At 51.5% G+C, this 13,266-nt stretch overlaps 1 protein-coding gene across 1 annotated transcript in view; it reads left to right on the top strand.

The window, feature by feature from the left end:
- Nucleotides 1-12,926, top strand: part of amot (angiomotin) — a 35,076-nt gene extending 22,150 nt beyond the window's left edge. The window contains 10 exon segments of the mRNA XM_035433055.1: nucleotides 399-873; nucleotides 1,356-1,500; nucleotides 3,146-3,238; nucleotides 3,832-3,977; nucleotides 6,604-6,753; nucleotides 7,632-7,822; nucleotides 8,013-8,138; nucleotides 8,462-8,694; nucleotides 9,248-9,496; nucleotides 10,136-12,926. Of these exon segments, the coding sequence (XP_035288946.1) occupies nucleotides 399-873; nucleotides 1,356-1,500; nucleotides 3,146-3,238; nucleotides 3,832-3,977; nucleotides 6,604-6,753; nucleotides 7,632-7,822; nucleotides 8,013-8,138; nucleotides 8,462-8,694; nucleotides 9,248-9,496; nucleotides 10,136-10,359 (2,032 nt within the window). The 3' untranslated portion in view covers nucleotides 10,360-12,926.
- The last annotated feature ends 340 nt before the right edge of the window (nucleotides 12,927-13,266 follow it).

Here is a 13,266-nt window from a genome sequence, read left to right as displayed (position 1 = left end):
CACAGACATGTCTAACGAGGGCAGCAGAAGTCGCATCTGAGCACTGCTGTGTTTTCACGTGCATCAGTTCATTTAATCAGAGAAAGCTGCAGAGGTGTGAGCTGTAGAGATACTGCACCGTAGCGCTCAGCGCTGACAGCAGCCAGCACAATGCAAACGAACAGTAAGGCATTCAGTGCTGTAGCTGGCGCTAGATGAGTCTGCAGATAGAGAGCTAGTTTAGCTCTTAAAGCAGAGCACTGGAGCTGAGAGTGGTGCTATGAGCAGCGGGATATACAGGGTTGGATTAGTGCTCAGAGAACAGGACGGCAGACTCTAACGGTGGAGCTGAGGTGCAGTTTTAACAGGTGGGGAGCGGGACAGAGACTCACCAGGATTGGGTGTTTGTTTTTCGGCAGGTCCAATAAGGAGAGCTCAAGCCACTCCCACCGCCTCGCCCACCACCACAGCCCCACCTCCTCGGTCACGTCCGTGGGGTCCCTGTCCCGCGCCCAGTCCTCCACCCTCAGCAGCCTGATGGGGGCGCACCACGCCCCCCCCATGTCCCACCCGGGGGAGCCCTTCATGATGGGCCCCCGGAGCCCCCAAGGGCCCGGCTCACACATGGGGGACCAGTTCAGCGGGGGCCCCATGCACCCCCACCCCCAGCGCAGCCACGGCTTCCAGCCGGAACACTACATGTCGGCCCCCAGGAGCCACGGCCACGCCCCCCCGCAGCAGCAGCAGCAGTACCCGCCCCCCCATGCCCTGCAGGGGGAGCCCTACGTCATGGTGGCCCGCGCCCAGCAGATGGTGGAGATGCTGTCCCAGGAGAACCACCTGCTCAAGCAGGAGATGGAGATCTGCTGTGACAAGGTGGCCAAGTATCAGAAGGTAAGATAATATGTATTTTTATTATTAATAGTAATATACATTACTATTATTAGTATTTGGAATTGCTATGGGTTTGGTTTGGACAGATTTTCCTGACTGAGTGTAAAGCTGTGTTTTGTGAGTGTATAGCTGTGTTTTGTGAGTGTATAGCTGTGTTTTCTGCGTGTAAAGCTGTGTTTTCTGTATGTAAAATTGTGTTTTGTGAGTGTAAAGCTGTGTTTTCTGCATGTAAAGCTGTGTTTTGTGAGTGTAAAGCTGTGTTTTGTGAGTGTATAGCTGTGTTTTGTGAGTGTAAAGCTGTATTTTCTGTATGTAAAGCTGTGTTTTGTGAGTGTAAAGCTGTGTTTTCTGCATGTAAAGCTGTGTTTTGTGAGTGTAAAGCTGTGTTTTCTGCGTGTAAAGCTGTGTTTTGTGAGTGTAAAGCTGTGTTTTCTGCGTGTAAAGCTGTGTTTTGTGAGTGAGCTGAAAGCTGTTTCCTGCAGCTGGAGACGGAGATCCAGCTGGTCTCTGAGGCCTATGAGAACCTGGTCAAGTCCTCCAGTAAGAGGGAGGCCCTGGAGAAAACCATGAGGAACAAACTGGAGCTGGAGGTGCGCCGATTACACGACTTCAACAGAGATCTGCGAGGTACGGCCTTGGGGGGGCAGGGGGGGCACGACTTCAACAGGGACCTGTCCTGCATGCCTCACTGTCCGGTGTCTGTGCCTCACTGTCCGGTGTTTGTGCCTCTCTGTCCGGTGTCTGTGCCTCTGTGTCCTGTATCTGTGTCTCTGTGTCCTGCGTCTGTTCCTCGCAGTCCTGCGTCTGTGCCTCTTGTCCTGTGTCTGTGCCTCTCTGTCCGGTGTCTGTGCCTCGCGGTCCTGCGTCTGTTCCTTGCAGTCCTGCGTCTGTGCCTCTGTGTCCTGCATCTTTGCCTCACTGTCCAGTGTCTGTGCCTCTCTGTCCGGTGTCTGTGCCTCTCTGTCCTGTATCTGTGTCTCTGTGTCCTGCGTCTGTTCCTTGCAGTCCTGCGTCTGTGCCTCTATGTTCTGCGTCTGTGCCTCACTGTCCGGCGTCTGTGCCTCTGTGTCCTGTATCTGTGTCTCTGTGTCCTGCATCTGTTCCTTGCGGTCCTGCGTCTGTGCCTCTGTGTCCTGTGTCTGTGCCTCACTGTCCGGTGTCTGTGCCTCTGTGTCCTGCGTCTGTTCCTCGCAGTCCTGTGTCTGTGCCTGTGTGTCCTGCATCTGTACCCCTCTGTCCGGCGTCTGTGCCTCTCTGTCTGGTGTCTGTGCCTCTCTGTCCGGCGTCTGTGCCTCACTGTCCGGCGTCTGTGCCTCTCTGTCCGGTGTCTGTGCCTCGCGGTCCTGCGTCTGTGCCTCTGTGTCCTGCGTCCGTGCCTTGTGGTTTTTCTGAGAAGAAACCCCTGCGTTTGTGGCTGGACGCCCAGGCTAGGCTCCGTGGGGAGATTCCATGGCTTCAAAGCCAAACACACAGAAACATCCCCCCTTTCAGAAATGTTCCTTCTCCTGGCAGCACAGCGCCTTCTTCCTTCTCCACGTGTGGACGGGGAGCCCTTCTCATGTTTCTGCATCCAGTAAAACTGCAGCAGAGTTTTTTTTACTTTTGTCTTTTAGAAACTGTAGAAATGGGGGCGCAGAATGTGAAGCTGGATCGCTGGTCATACGTTCCTCTCATAAATATTACTCTAGCGTTTGGCCTGATTCTGCGCCGCGGCTGGGCAGCATAAGGGGCCCTTTGTCCTCTTTATTAGTGAAATGTGCCGAGCACTCTCTGGGAAACGCGCTCGTATAAAGTTTTTGTTTTATTTTTGTTTTCCAATTTGCTGAGCAACAGGCCCCCGCGGCGCGAGGCTGGGGAGGGATCTTTGGCGGGAGCGCGAGGTCCATTAAACCCGCCGGAGAAGCCGGAATTCCCCAGACTTCCACATCCACTCCGGTCCACACGCTCGCTTTACAGCGCCTTCAGCCAGAAACAGGCCTTGAGTAAATCTGCGGGCCTTCTGCAGAGAGCTCCAGTCTGCTGTGTCACAAGCTAAACGCCATTAAATGCAAGATGGCGGTATCAGCAAAACTAACGTCAAAAAAAGAAATTCAGCCGGAAAAGAAATATCGGGCTGTGTTGAGGGACGTCTTGTGTGATTTGTGCTGATCCGTCTCATCCCACATAACTGGCTCTTTGCTGAGCTCTGTGTTATTACACTGTTATTGTTTTTGTGCAGGGAGTTTGTCAGAACAGAACGATGTTAACCTCAGTGTCACGTTGTGTGTTACAGAACGCATGGAGACCGCTAACAAGCAGCTAGCCGCTAAAGAGTGCGAAGGGTCTGAAGACAACCGCAAGACCATCTCTCAGCTTCTGGCTCAGAGTGAGTACGGCCACCTCTCAGCTTCTGGCTCAGAGTGAGTACGACCACCTCTCAGCTTCTGGCTCAGAGTGAGTACAGCCACCTCTCAGCTTCTGGCTCAGAGTGAGTACGGCCCTCTCTCAGCTTCTGGCTCAGAGTGAGTACAGCCATCTCTCAGCTTCTGGCTCAGAGTGAGTACAGCCATCTCTCAGCTTCTGGCTCAGAGTGAGTACGACCACCTCTCAGCTTCTGGCTCAGAGTGAGTACAGCCACCTCTCAGCTTCTGGCTCAGAGTGAGTACGACCACCTCTCAGCTTCTGGCTCAGAGTGAGTACAGCCACCTCTCAGCTTCTGGCTCAGAGTGAGTACGGCCACCTCTCAGCTTCTGGCTCAGAGTGAGTACGGCCACCTCTCAGCTTCTGGCTCAGAGTGAGTACGGCCATCTCTCAGCTTCTGGCTCAGAGTGAGGGGGCGGTCCAGCACCGGACGCCTCTGTCAGGAAGCGCTGCCTTTCTGTCCCGCTGAGATGGATTTGGAGCTCCGCCCGAAGGCCTTCCCCTTGGCGGTGCGGAGGAGGTGCGCGTGTGACGGCCTCTTGTCCTCTTCACTGACAGATAAGGAGACGCAGCGGGAGAAGGAGACGTTGGAGATCGAGCTGAACTCGCTCCGCTCCACAAACGAGGACCAGCGGCGGCACATCGAGATCCGGGACCAGGCTCTGAACAACGCGCAGGCCAAAGTGGTCAAACTGGAGGAGGAGGTGAGCTCATCATTTTCGTTAAAGAACGGATAGCTCTCCTACCCTCTCGTCCTCGGGGAGACTGTTCCGGGTATGCTGGCCAGAGTGTGGGGTGGAGGGGAGCCCAGGACTGAAGTGGTAATCCAGCTTCATAAATTGATTAGAGACTGGCAGCGATGCACTGCTGCAGGCGCTTCGACACGCTCGGGGTGAGGGCGGGGGTTTGTGGAAAAATTAAAAATAGAAGAAAGAAAGGGGCACGGTGCTGCATTCCAGGGCCTGGAGGCGTTCCCGTCCGAAAACCTGCGCAGATCTGAAAACCTGCGCAGATCTGCTCCACGTTTTAACGTGAAACGGCTTCAGTGGCACCAGCTCCAACAGGGAAATAAAACCTTTGTTTCCAAATTAGTGTCAGATCATCTCCTCCCTTTTACATGCATATATTTGCGCCCCCCAGTGGACACAAAGCGAAATGAAAAACTGCAGGCTGGGGTCAATTTCATTTCAGTCCATTCTGGAAGTGAATTGAAATTACTTTTGTGAATTGAAGAATGCATGTAATTTTCTGTGAAGAGTTTTCAATGAATCGCATGAATTTCAATTAATTCCCTGAACAACAAATTTAAAAAATGAGTCAAAGATGTGTTTTGCCTCATCAGGTACATCACCATTACACCCCCCCTCCCCCCACACACACACACATAGCATACATGTACAATTTAATGAATGCATCCTATGAGTCCCTGTGGTTTACTCAAAGCCTTACTCAAAGCCTTTCTTGAATCATAAGTTCATGAGTAGGTATTGTCCCTAAGCAGGAAGACTTCCTCAGTAATAGTGGGGTGCAGTCCTGTGATTTGGTATTATGCCGTTTTGTAGTTTTTCTCTATATCAGTCTGTTAGTCACTAAAGGAAGTGGCAAATTTCAGTAGAAACTGGGCCATCCGTGATGGTGCATTTGCTTCCAGTTACTCATAGATGGGTTTTGCTATTTATCAAACAGATTTATTGGCTCAGCAGACAGCCTTGGGAAGCTTCCATTTTAAAATACCTTTTTATTCAGTTGGATTCTTTCCAGAGCGATTCAGGGTTAAATACCTTGCTCGAGGATACAACGGCAGGGCTAATTCATAGAATCCATTATCTAAACCCCCCCACCCTGAATAGAAATGTGCTCTCTGTTTCACTACACAGAGAGATCAGGTTTTAAAAACTGAACAAACAGGTAGTTGGGATCAGAGATCTGTGGACGATAGGGCCTTCAAGCAAAAATAAAGCTGAGCTTTACGCTTGATCCTTCTTACAGAGCCTCAGAATCCTGCTCTGTTCTTGGCACAAGGTCTGTGTTTTTGTTCTGGGAGGAGGGTTAACGTAGGGCTGCGTACCTGTGTACCTGTGGCTGTGTAGGTTGCGCTGTGTACCTGTGTTCAGAGGGCTAGGTTGCAGGGTTCACTGCTGGGGTGCAGTGTTCTGTGAGCTGGGTTGCAGTGTTCATTGAGCTGGGTTGCAGTGTTCATTGAGCTGGTTTGCGAGGTTCACTGCTGCGTTGCAGGGCTGAGGTGTTCAGAGAGCTGGGTTAGTAGTATGTTATGTACCATTTCATTAGCGTTAACGCTACTGCTTACTGCTACAGTGAGCGAATCACTCCTGCTGTTGCCATGGAAACTCTGTGTTTACCCGAACAGGACGTTAGATAACGTTAGCTGCGTTTTAGCTTAGCATAAGCTCTATTCTCTATTAATATTTTAAAGTCCGTTCTCACCATATTAATTAAAATAACAACTCTTACTAAGTAACTATACTATACACCATGTCCGTTACCCGGGTTTCCTCACTACATAAAATAAGGTGACAATACAAACGTTACAATATTGTAAAACAGCGGGTAGATAGCTTAGCTACCCTCAGCTAGCACCTACCCAATGCACTTGTTGGCTAGCTAACGGTTAGCTAGGTTAGCTTCATTTGGCGATCTCCAAAATGGACTATTATTCACATGTACAATTGATTAAACAACGAACAACACATCACACTACATTTCTACTGTTATAACAAATCATGGTGATCTTTATACATTGCTTTACCTGCAAATATATTCAAATAATAGTTAGTTGCAGAACAACGGGTTGCTGTGACTTCAAAATGATTTTCTGACAACTGACCTAGCTCGCGCACCGCTCTGTGAATGTGATAGGTGCGACACGCCCATCAGTTTACAACGTCATATTATAGTTGCAAGTAGGACATGGGGTGTCTTTGTATATCCCACACTGGGCTGCAATGTTCAGTGATGGGTTGCAATGTTTAGTGCTGGGTTGCAGGGTTCAGTGCTGGGTTGCAGGGTTCACAGCTGGGTTGCAGGGTTTAGTGCTGGGTGAGTGGGGGGATTGAGCAGGGGTAGAGTGGGGGTGGGGTGGTGAGTGGGGGCGTTGAGCAGGGGTAGAGTGGAGGGGGGTTTGTGTGGGGATAGAGTGGAGGGGGGGTTGAGTGGGGGTAGAGTCGGGGGGATGGGTGAGCTGTGATAAAGTGGCGGGGTTGAGAGTGGGGTACAGTGGGGTGGGAGTTACTGTGTGTGTGGGGGGTACAGTGGGTGGGTTGCGCAGGATGAAGAGCGCATGATGGAGCACCGTACTCTTCCTCTCTGCAGCTGAAGAAGAAGCAGGTGTACGTGGAGAAGGTGGAGCGCATGCAGCAGGCTCTTGCTCAGCTACAGGCTGCCTGTGAGAAGAGAGAACAGCTGGAGCACAGACTGCGTACACGCCTGGAGAGAGAGCTGGAGTCACTGCGCATGCAGCAGGTACACACGCTTACTCACACTGACACACACTTACTCACACTGACACACACTTACTCACACCGACACACACTTACTCACACACGCACGCACGCCTGGAGAGAGAGCTGGAGTCACTGGAGTACACACACACACACACACCATACATACACACACACACTCACACACACACACACACACACACTGACACGCACATACACACACACACACATACACACACACACAGACACAGACACACACACACATATACATACACACACACACACACACACAGACACACATACATATACACACACACAACAGACACACATACACACACACACACACTCACTGCAAATAGAAAGCATGAAACTCGGTCAGTCTTGCTGTATGTGGGATGTCCCAGAATTCAACACTGCACCAACTCAGGAGACATGCTATATTTGTAGAATTCCATTCTGCACTTCCTGTGTCCAGCCCCGTTGTGGAGGAATGTTTTTACAGTACAGGGATGGAGGCAGGTTTTTGCAGGGTGAGGTGGTGGTGGTGGGGGGGGGGTCAGTGGGACAGCGTAAGCCTTGTTCTGTGCTCAGTGATGTAGGGACGGGGGGCGGGGAGCTGTGGAGTCCATTAGGGGCCTGGAGGAGAGGGGCGGTCAGCAGGGCATGCTGGGATGCTGGTGCCCTTACAGTGTGGGGGTGGGGGTGGGGGGAGAATCGCACACCAGAGCTCATTTAGTGCAGCCACCATTTCAACAGGTGTCACGCTGCTAATAGAGCTGAGTTCCATTCTGCGATCAGCCAGCGGGACACTGATTTACATCTGGAACATAATCTGAATGTGCTCACAGCCTAATCTCACTGTCTCTGTCTGTCTCTCTCCCTCCCACCCCTCTCTCCCAGCGGCAGGGCGGGGCCCAGGGCTCCAGCGTTCCCGAGTACAACACGTCAGCGCTGATGGAGCAGCTTCGGGAGAAGGAGGAGCGTATCCTGGCTCTGGAGGCCGACATGACCAAGTGGGAGCAGAAGTACCTGGAGGAGAGCGTCATGCGCCAGTTTGCCCTGGACGCTGCCGCCTCCGTCGCCACGCAGAGGTGTGTGTGTGAGTGCGTGTGTGTGTGTGTGTGAGTATGTGTGTGTGTGTGCTCGTGCTTGCGTGCGTATAAGTGTGCGTGTGCGTGTGCGTGTGTGTGTGTGTGTGTGTGAGCGTGCGTGCGTGTGTGTGTGTGTGTGTGAGCGCGTGTGTGTGTGCATTTCTCACACTCGTGTCTATTTTGTTGTCAGGGACACCTCTGTGGGCAGCAGCCACTCCCCCAGCAGCAGCTATGACACGTCGGTGGAGGCGCGTATCCAGAAGGAGGAGGAGGAAATCCTCATGGCCAACCGCCGCTGCCTGGACATGGAGAGCAGGTCGGCCCCGCCCGCCACTTCCTGTTACAGCGCCACTTTCTGTTACAGCGCCACTTCCTGTAAAAGCCCCCTTTCCTGTGAAATCTCTTTCCTGTAAAAGCTCCCTTTCCTGTGAAGGCTCTTTCATGTAAAAGCCCCCTTTCCTGTGAAATCTCTTTCCTGTAAAAGCTCCCTTTCCTGTGAAATCTCTTTCCTGTAAAAGCTCCCTTTCCTGTGAAGGCTCTTTCATGTAAAAGCTCCCTTTCCTATAAAATCTCCCTTTCCTGGGAAGCACTGATGAGTTTGAGGGCCTGCTCTAAGCTTCCTGTGTCTGCTTCCTGAAGGATCAAGAACCTGCATGCGCAGATCATCGAGAAGGACGCCATGATCAAAGTGCTGCATCAGCGCTCGCGGAAGGAGCCCAAGGCCGACGCCCCGGCCGCCATGCGGCCGTCTAAGTCGCTGATGTCCATTGCCAACGCCGGCGGCTCGGGGCTGCTCTCGCACACGCTCGGGCTGAGCGGCAGCCCCATCACCGAGGAGCGCAAGGACGACCGCAGCTGGAAGGGCAGCCTGGGTAAGCGCACGCTCCGCTGTGCCCAGGCAGCCACTCGCTGGCGCCACATGCTGGCTCTCAGTGGTACTGCACGCTGGCCCTCCGTGGTACTGCATACTGGCCCTCGGTGGTACTGCATGCTGACGCTCAGTGGCGCCACATGCTGGCTCTCAGTGGTACTGCACGCTGGCCCTCGGTGGTACTGCATACTGGCCCTCGGAGGTACTGCATGCTGACACTCAGTGGCGCCACATGCTGGCTCTCAGTGGTACTACGACGACTCCACAGTCACAACTGCCCAGTGCAAAAAAAATAAACACCGAGGATGGGAAAGTTGGGGAGGGTGTAAATATCAGACGCAGACGGGTGTTTCTGGTGGGAGGGTTAGGGTTAGGGTTAGGGTTAGGGATGGGAGGACGCACGCTGTGCTGCAGAATGCCAGGCGGCTCTTGGGTTCTGTGTTCTGCGGTTCTGGTCGGCGGTTCTGGTTCTGGTCGGTGGAACCACAGACCGGGCCGCTGGGTTCTGTCCGGTTGCCTGGGGAGATTCTGAAGGTTCTGTGCTGTCCCGCCAGGCATTCTGCTGGGCCCAGAGTACCGCATGGACTCTCTGCGTACGGAGTCCATCTCCTCGTCCCCCTCGCCGGTCCTGCCCTCCACCCCCATGGCGGCAGGACACTCCAAAACAGGCAGCAGGGACAGCTGCACCCAGACGGATAAGGGCCAGGAGCCCAGCAAGCCCGGCACCCCCGCCCTGCCCTCTGCCCCGGTCCCGACTCGCCTCACCAGCCCCAGCCCGGTCTACATCCCGGACCGCATCGCAGGTACTGCCCCCCCCCCAAACGCACATTTATACACGCAACCAGGTTTAAGGGCCCATCTTACCAACCAATTTCAATATCCACTTCACTCCTCATTCCTAATCTTCACTTTCTATATATAATAATGATATATAATGATATATAAATACATTTATAGATTTCTGTTAACATACCCTCTCCTCCTCGGTGCCAAACTAAAGTTCCCATGCGATCTGATTGGCTCTGTAACCCCAGTGGCGTTGAGCTCGCTAATGTTTACATGCGTGTGGAGAACAGTAAGCTGCCCCAAGATGGTGGACGGTTGGTGATGAGTCGCTCACACGCTGGGTGCTCAGCTTCGATCTCCTGGCTCGTTAGACAGGGTGTGTGTGTGTGTGTGTGTGTGTGTCCCGTACAGACATTTTTGGGTGTGTGTTTGTGTCCCGTGCAGACGTTACAGGGTTTGTGTGTGTGTGTGTGTGTGTGTGTGTGTGTCCCGTGCAGACGTTATAGGGGGTGTGTGTGTGTGTGTGTGTGTGTGTGTGTGTGTGTGTGTGTGTCCCGTGCAGACGTTATAGGGTGTGTGTGTGTGTGTGACTGGCCGTTTGTGTGTGTCCCGTACAGATATTACAGAGTGTGTGTGTGTGTGTGTGTTCTGTACAGATGTTCCTGCATTCCACAACAGTACCCTGGAAAGGAGGGCACCCGTGCAGCCGCAGTCGCAGCCACTTGCGCAGACGCAGCCGACGCAGTCCCTGTCGCAGTCTCTGTCGCAGTCTCTGTCTCAGTCTCTGTCACAGTCTCTGTCCCAGTCCTTGTCCCAGTCTCTGTCTCAGTCCCTATCGCAGCAGGAAGTGGACAGTGAGATGGTGGAGATCCTCATTTAGAGCCCTTCCTCACCAGTGCATTCAGAGACAACACACAGACACTGTCCCACGCGGGTGAAGGATCTTCCTCTCTGTCCTCCCCCCCCCCCCCCCCACCCCATTTTTGTGTGAGTGTCTGGGTGTGAGTGAGCGTGTGTTTAAACACACTCCCCATAATGAGCAGGGCTGGTGCTGTCCCTCTGAAACAGACTGTGCAGAACTGGAGCCCCTTCTCCCTGCCCACTGGACCAAATCTCTTAGCTTCCTTTTTCATTTATTGCACTAAGTCTTTTAAAAAAAATTTTTTTTTACTACAAGTGTTTAAGTTTTATTTTCTGTCTGTCTTAGGTATCCTATTTATAAGTAGTTTATATTTACTCATCTTAAACGTGGCACTTGGGTAGTTTGTGTAGGAATTGTAAATCGCAAAATCATTCTAAACCTGTAAATACTGTATGATGATACTGTAAGGCAGGTTCTTTCTCTGTGTTTTTTTAACCCCTTGTACACTACGATTGAGCTGAATCGCTCTGTAACTTGGCCCTGCCAGAGAGGAGCAGGATGCACTGTAAAATACTGTTGGGCTGAAAGCTTTGATTTAAAAGTGGGAATCATTTCTGACTGTGGACGGGGTGTAATTTTGGGGGACCCCACTGGTTTGGGGTGTCCTGCATGCTGTAGATTAGTGTTAAGCACACGCTCCCCTGGAGTGCTTTTTTTGGGCTTTGGGGTAAACAGAACATTTCCGCGGGGAGGGGGGGGGGGGGGGGGGTTGAGGATTGCCACGCTCCAGCCTTGAGGCCCGACGGTCCCCTGTGTCTGCAGTGCTCATGAGATACAGCTGCATGTGTGTAACACGCGTGTGCTGAGGCACCCTGTCCCTGTGAGCTGTGTTTACGGGGGAAGAGGACAGTGTGTGTTTGTAACTGAAGCTCAGTGGCTCATGATCACACCGTGTGGAGCAGGAGCGCGACCCACAGCTTCTCAGTACACCGTCTGAGACCCCGTAGTGTCACTGGCCCCTGTACACGCATGTCACAGCCAGTGAGCAGCATTAGCACAGGTTCTGTACAGGAGTATTAGCACAGGTTCTGTACAGCAGCATCAGCACAGGTTACAGAAGCATTAGCACAGGTTACAGAAGCATTAGCGCAGGTTCTGTACAGCAGCATCAGCACAGGTTACAGAAGCATTAGCACAGGTTACAGAAGCATTAGCGCAGGTTCTGTGCAGCAGAATTAGCACAGGTTACAGAAGCATTAGCGCAGGTTCTGTGCAGCAGAATTAGCACAGGTTCTGTACAGCAGCATTAGCACAGGTTACAGAAGCATTAGCGCAGGTTCTGTGCAGCAGAATTAGCACAGGTTCTGTACAGAAGCATTAGCACAGGTTACAGCAGCATTAGCACAGGTTCTGTACAGCACAGGTAGTCACAGGTCTGTTCCCAGAGCTCTTTAGCTGTGCTGCAAAAGGCTTGACGTTGCTCGGTTGACCCAGCGTACAGTAACTGGGTCAAACGCAGGATTCTAACTGTGCGTCCGGACGGAAGCCCAGGCCCTAACTGCGTTAGCAGGCCGAGTGCTAAAGGTCTTCACATCTCCGCTGAAATCGGTACTTTCTGCATTTCAAGGACAGGTCCCTAACACAGTCACCGTTTTTTAAAAGATGCGAGGGGCGGAGTGCCTGTTAGGGCGCGGGACAATCAGCCTGGAGATACACGCCCAGGATTCTCTCACGGGACACGTTACAGACCTCCCGTCAGGCCGTGTGTTTACCCTCAGCCTCTCCAGTAAAGGTCTGATTCTGTGTTTATGCAGAGAGATCAAGATCGATGAATGTTTGAGCTGCAGAGTGAGTATCGATCTGGAGGACGTGGTCGTCAGAGTAAAGTGATATGCATTTCCACACCCGTGACCGATGGGCAGACTGGTCATGCTTGGTGTCATATGACCCGTGTAAAGTAACGCGTGTGCTGCGTCACGTGTCCCTCCTATTCCCGGACGAGGGCAAGCGTGTGCGTGGAATGTGAATGTATTTCAGCCGATGGATGTAGCGTTACGTCGCCACTCTGAAGTCTCGGTTCCTCGCACTCTGCATAAGAGCCAGACGCAGCGTTTACTCCCAAAGTGCCTTTTGACCTTGAAGTCTCATTTCATGTCCTGCGCTGCTCAAAACCCGCATTTTCAGATGGTCAGTGCTGAGCATTTCACTTACATGTCCGGTGGAAATTCCAGTCCCATGAACTCACATGCACACAAACCTTTTTTTCCAGACAAATCAGCACAATAGTAAAATTACAGGAAAATGAACAAGTTTACTAAATCTGTGTTTTACATAAAGTGTAATTCCGCTGAAATGTATTTTATTTTCAGTATTGACAAAAATGACAGAGTTCATTTTTTAACAAAAAAAAAGTAAATTTCTAAGTATTCCGTGTCTACAGTAGACATGCTGCTTTGTATGTTTATTACCGAGCGATTGTGGTCCATTTTAATACAGAAATATTCTCTTCAGTCAGACTGCATTTCATGTTTCAAAATTCATCTCATGCAGTTCTTACTTGTATCTTTTTAAAAAAAAAAAAACTATATTCTTGCAAATGTTTCCCATAACGGCAAGTTTACATATTTAGCATTAATTTAATGTTTCATTTTTGATTAAAGAGAAATACAGCATGAGAATGTTGTTTTTATCCTTTTTTATTTACTGATTATTTCTCCAAACATTCTGTGTATACTAAACGCAAATCATTAAAAGGACAATACATTTCCTAATAACGCTGTCCGGCTCTTTTTCCTGAAAATGTGTTTTTAAATGTGCGTCATCTCCAGTGTGCTCTGGCCTCAACCACATGACCTGTGCAGATGAGGCTCGTAAAGGCGAGGACGTGTTTCGCACGCGGCCGCGCCGGTTTTGCAGTTGTTGGCC

Source organism: Anguilla anguilla, chromosome 9 (genome assembly GCF_013347855.1).
Source record: "Anguilla anguilla isolate fAngAng1 chromosome 9, fAngAng1.pri, whole genome shotgun sequence".
Taxonomy (NCBI): Eukaryota; Metazoa; Chordata; class Actinopteri; order Anguilliformes; family Anguillidae; genus Anguilla; species Anguilla anguilla.
This window is presented reverse-complemented; position numbering and strand designations above follow the sequence as displayed.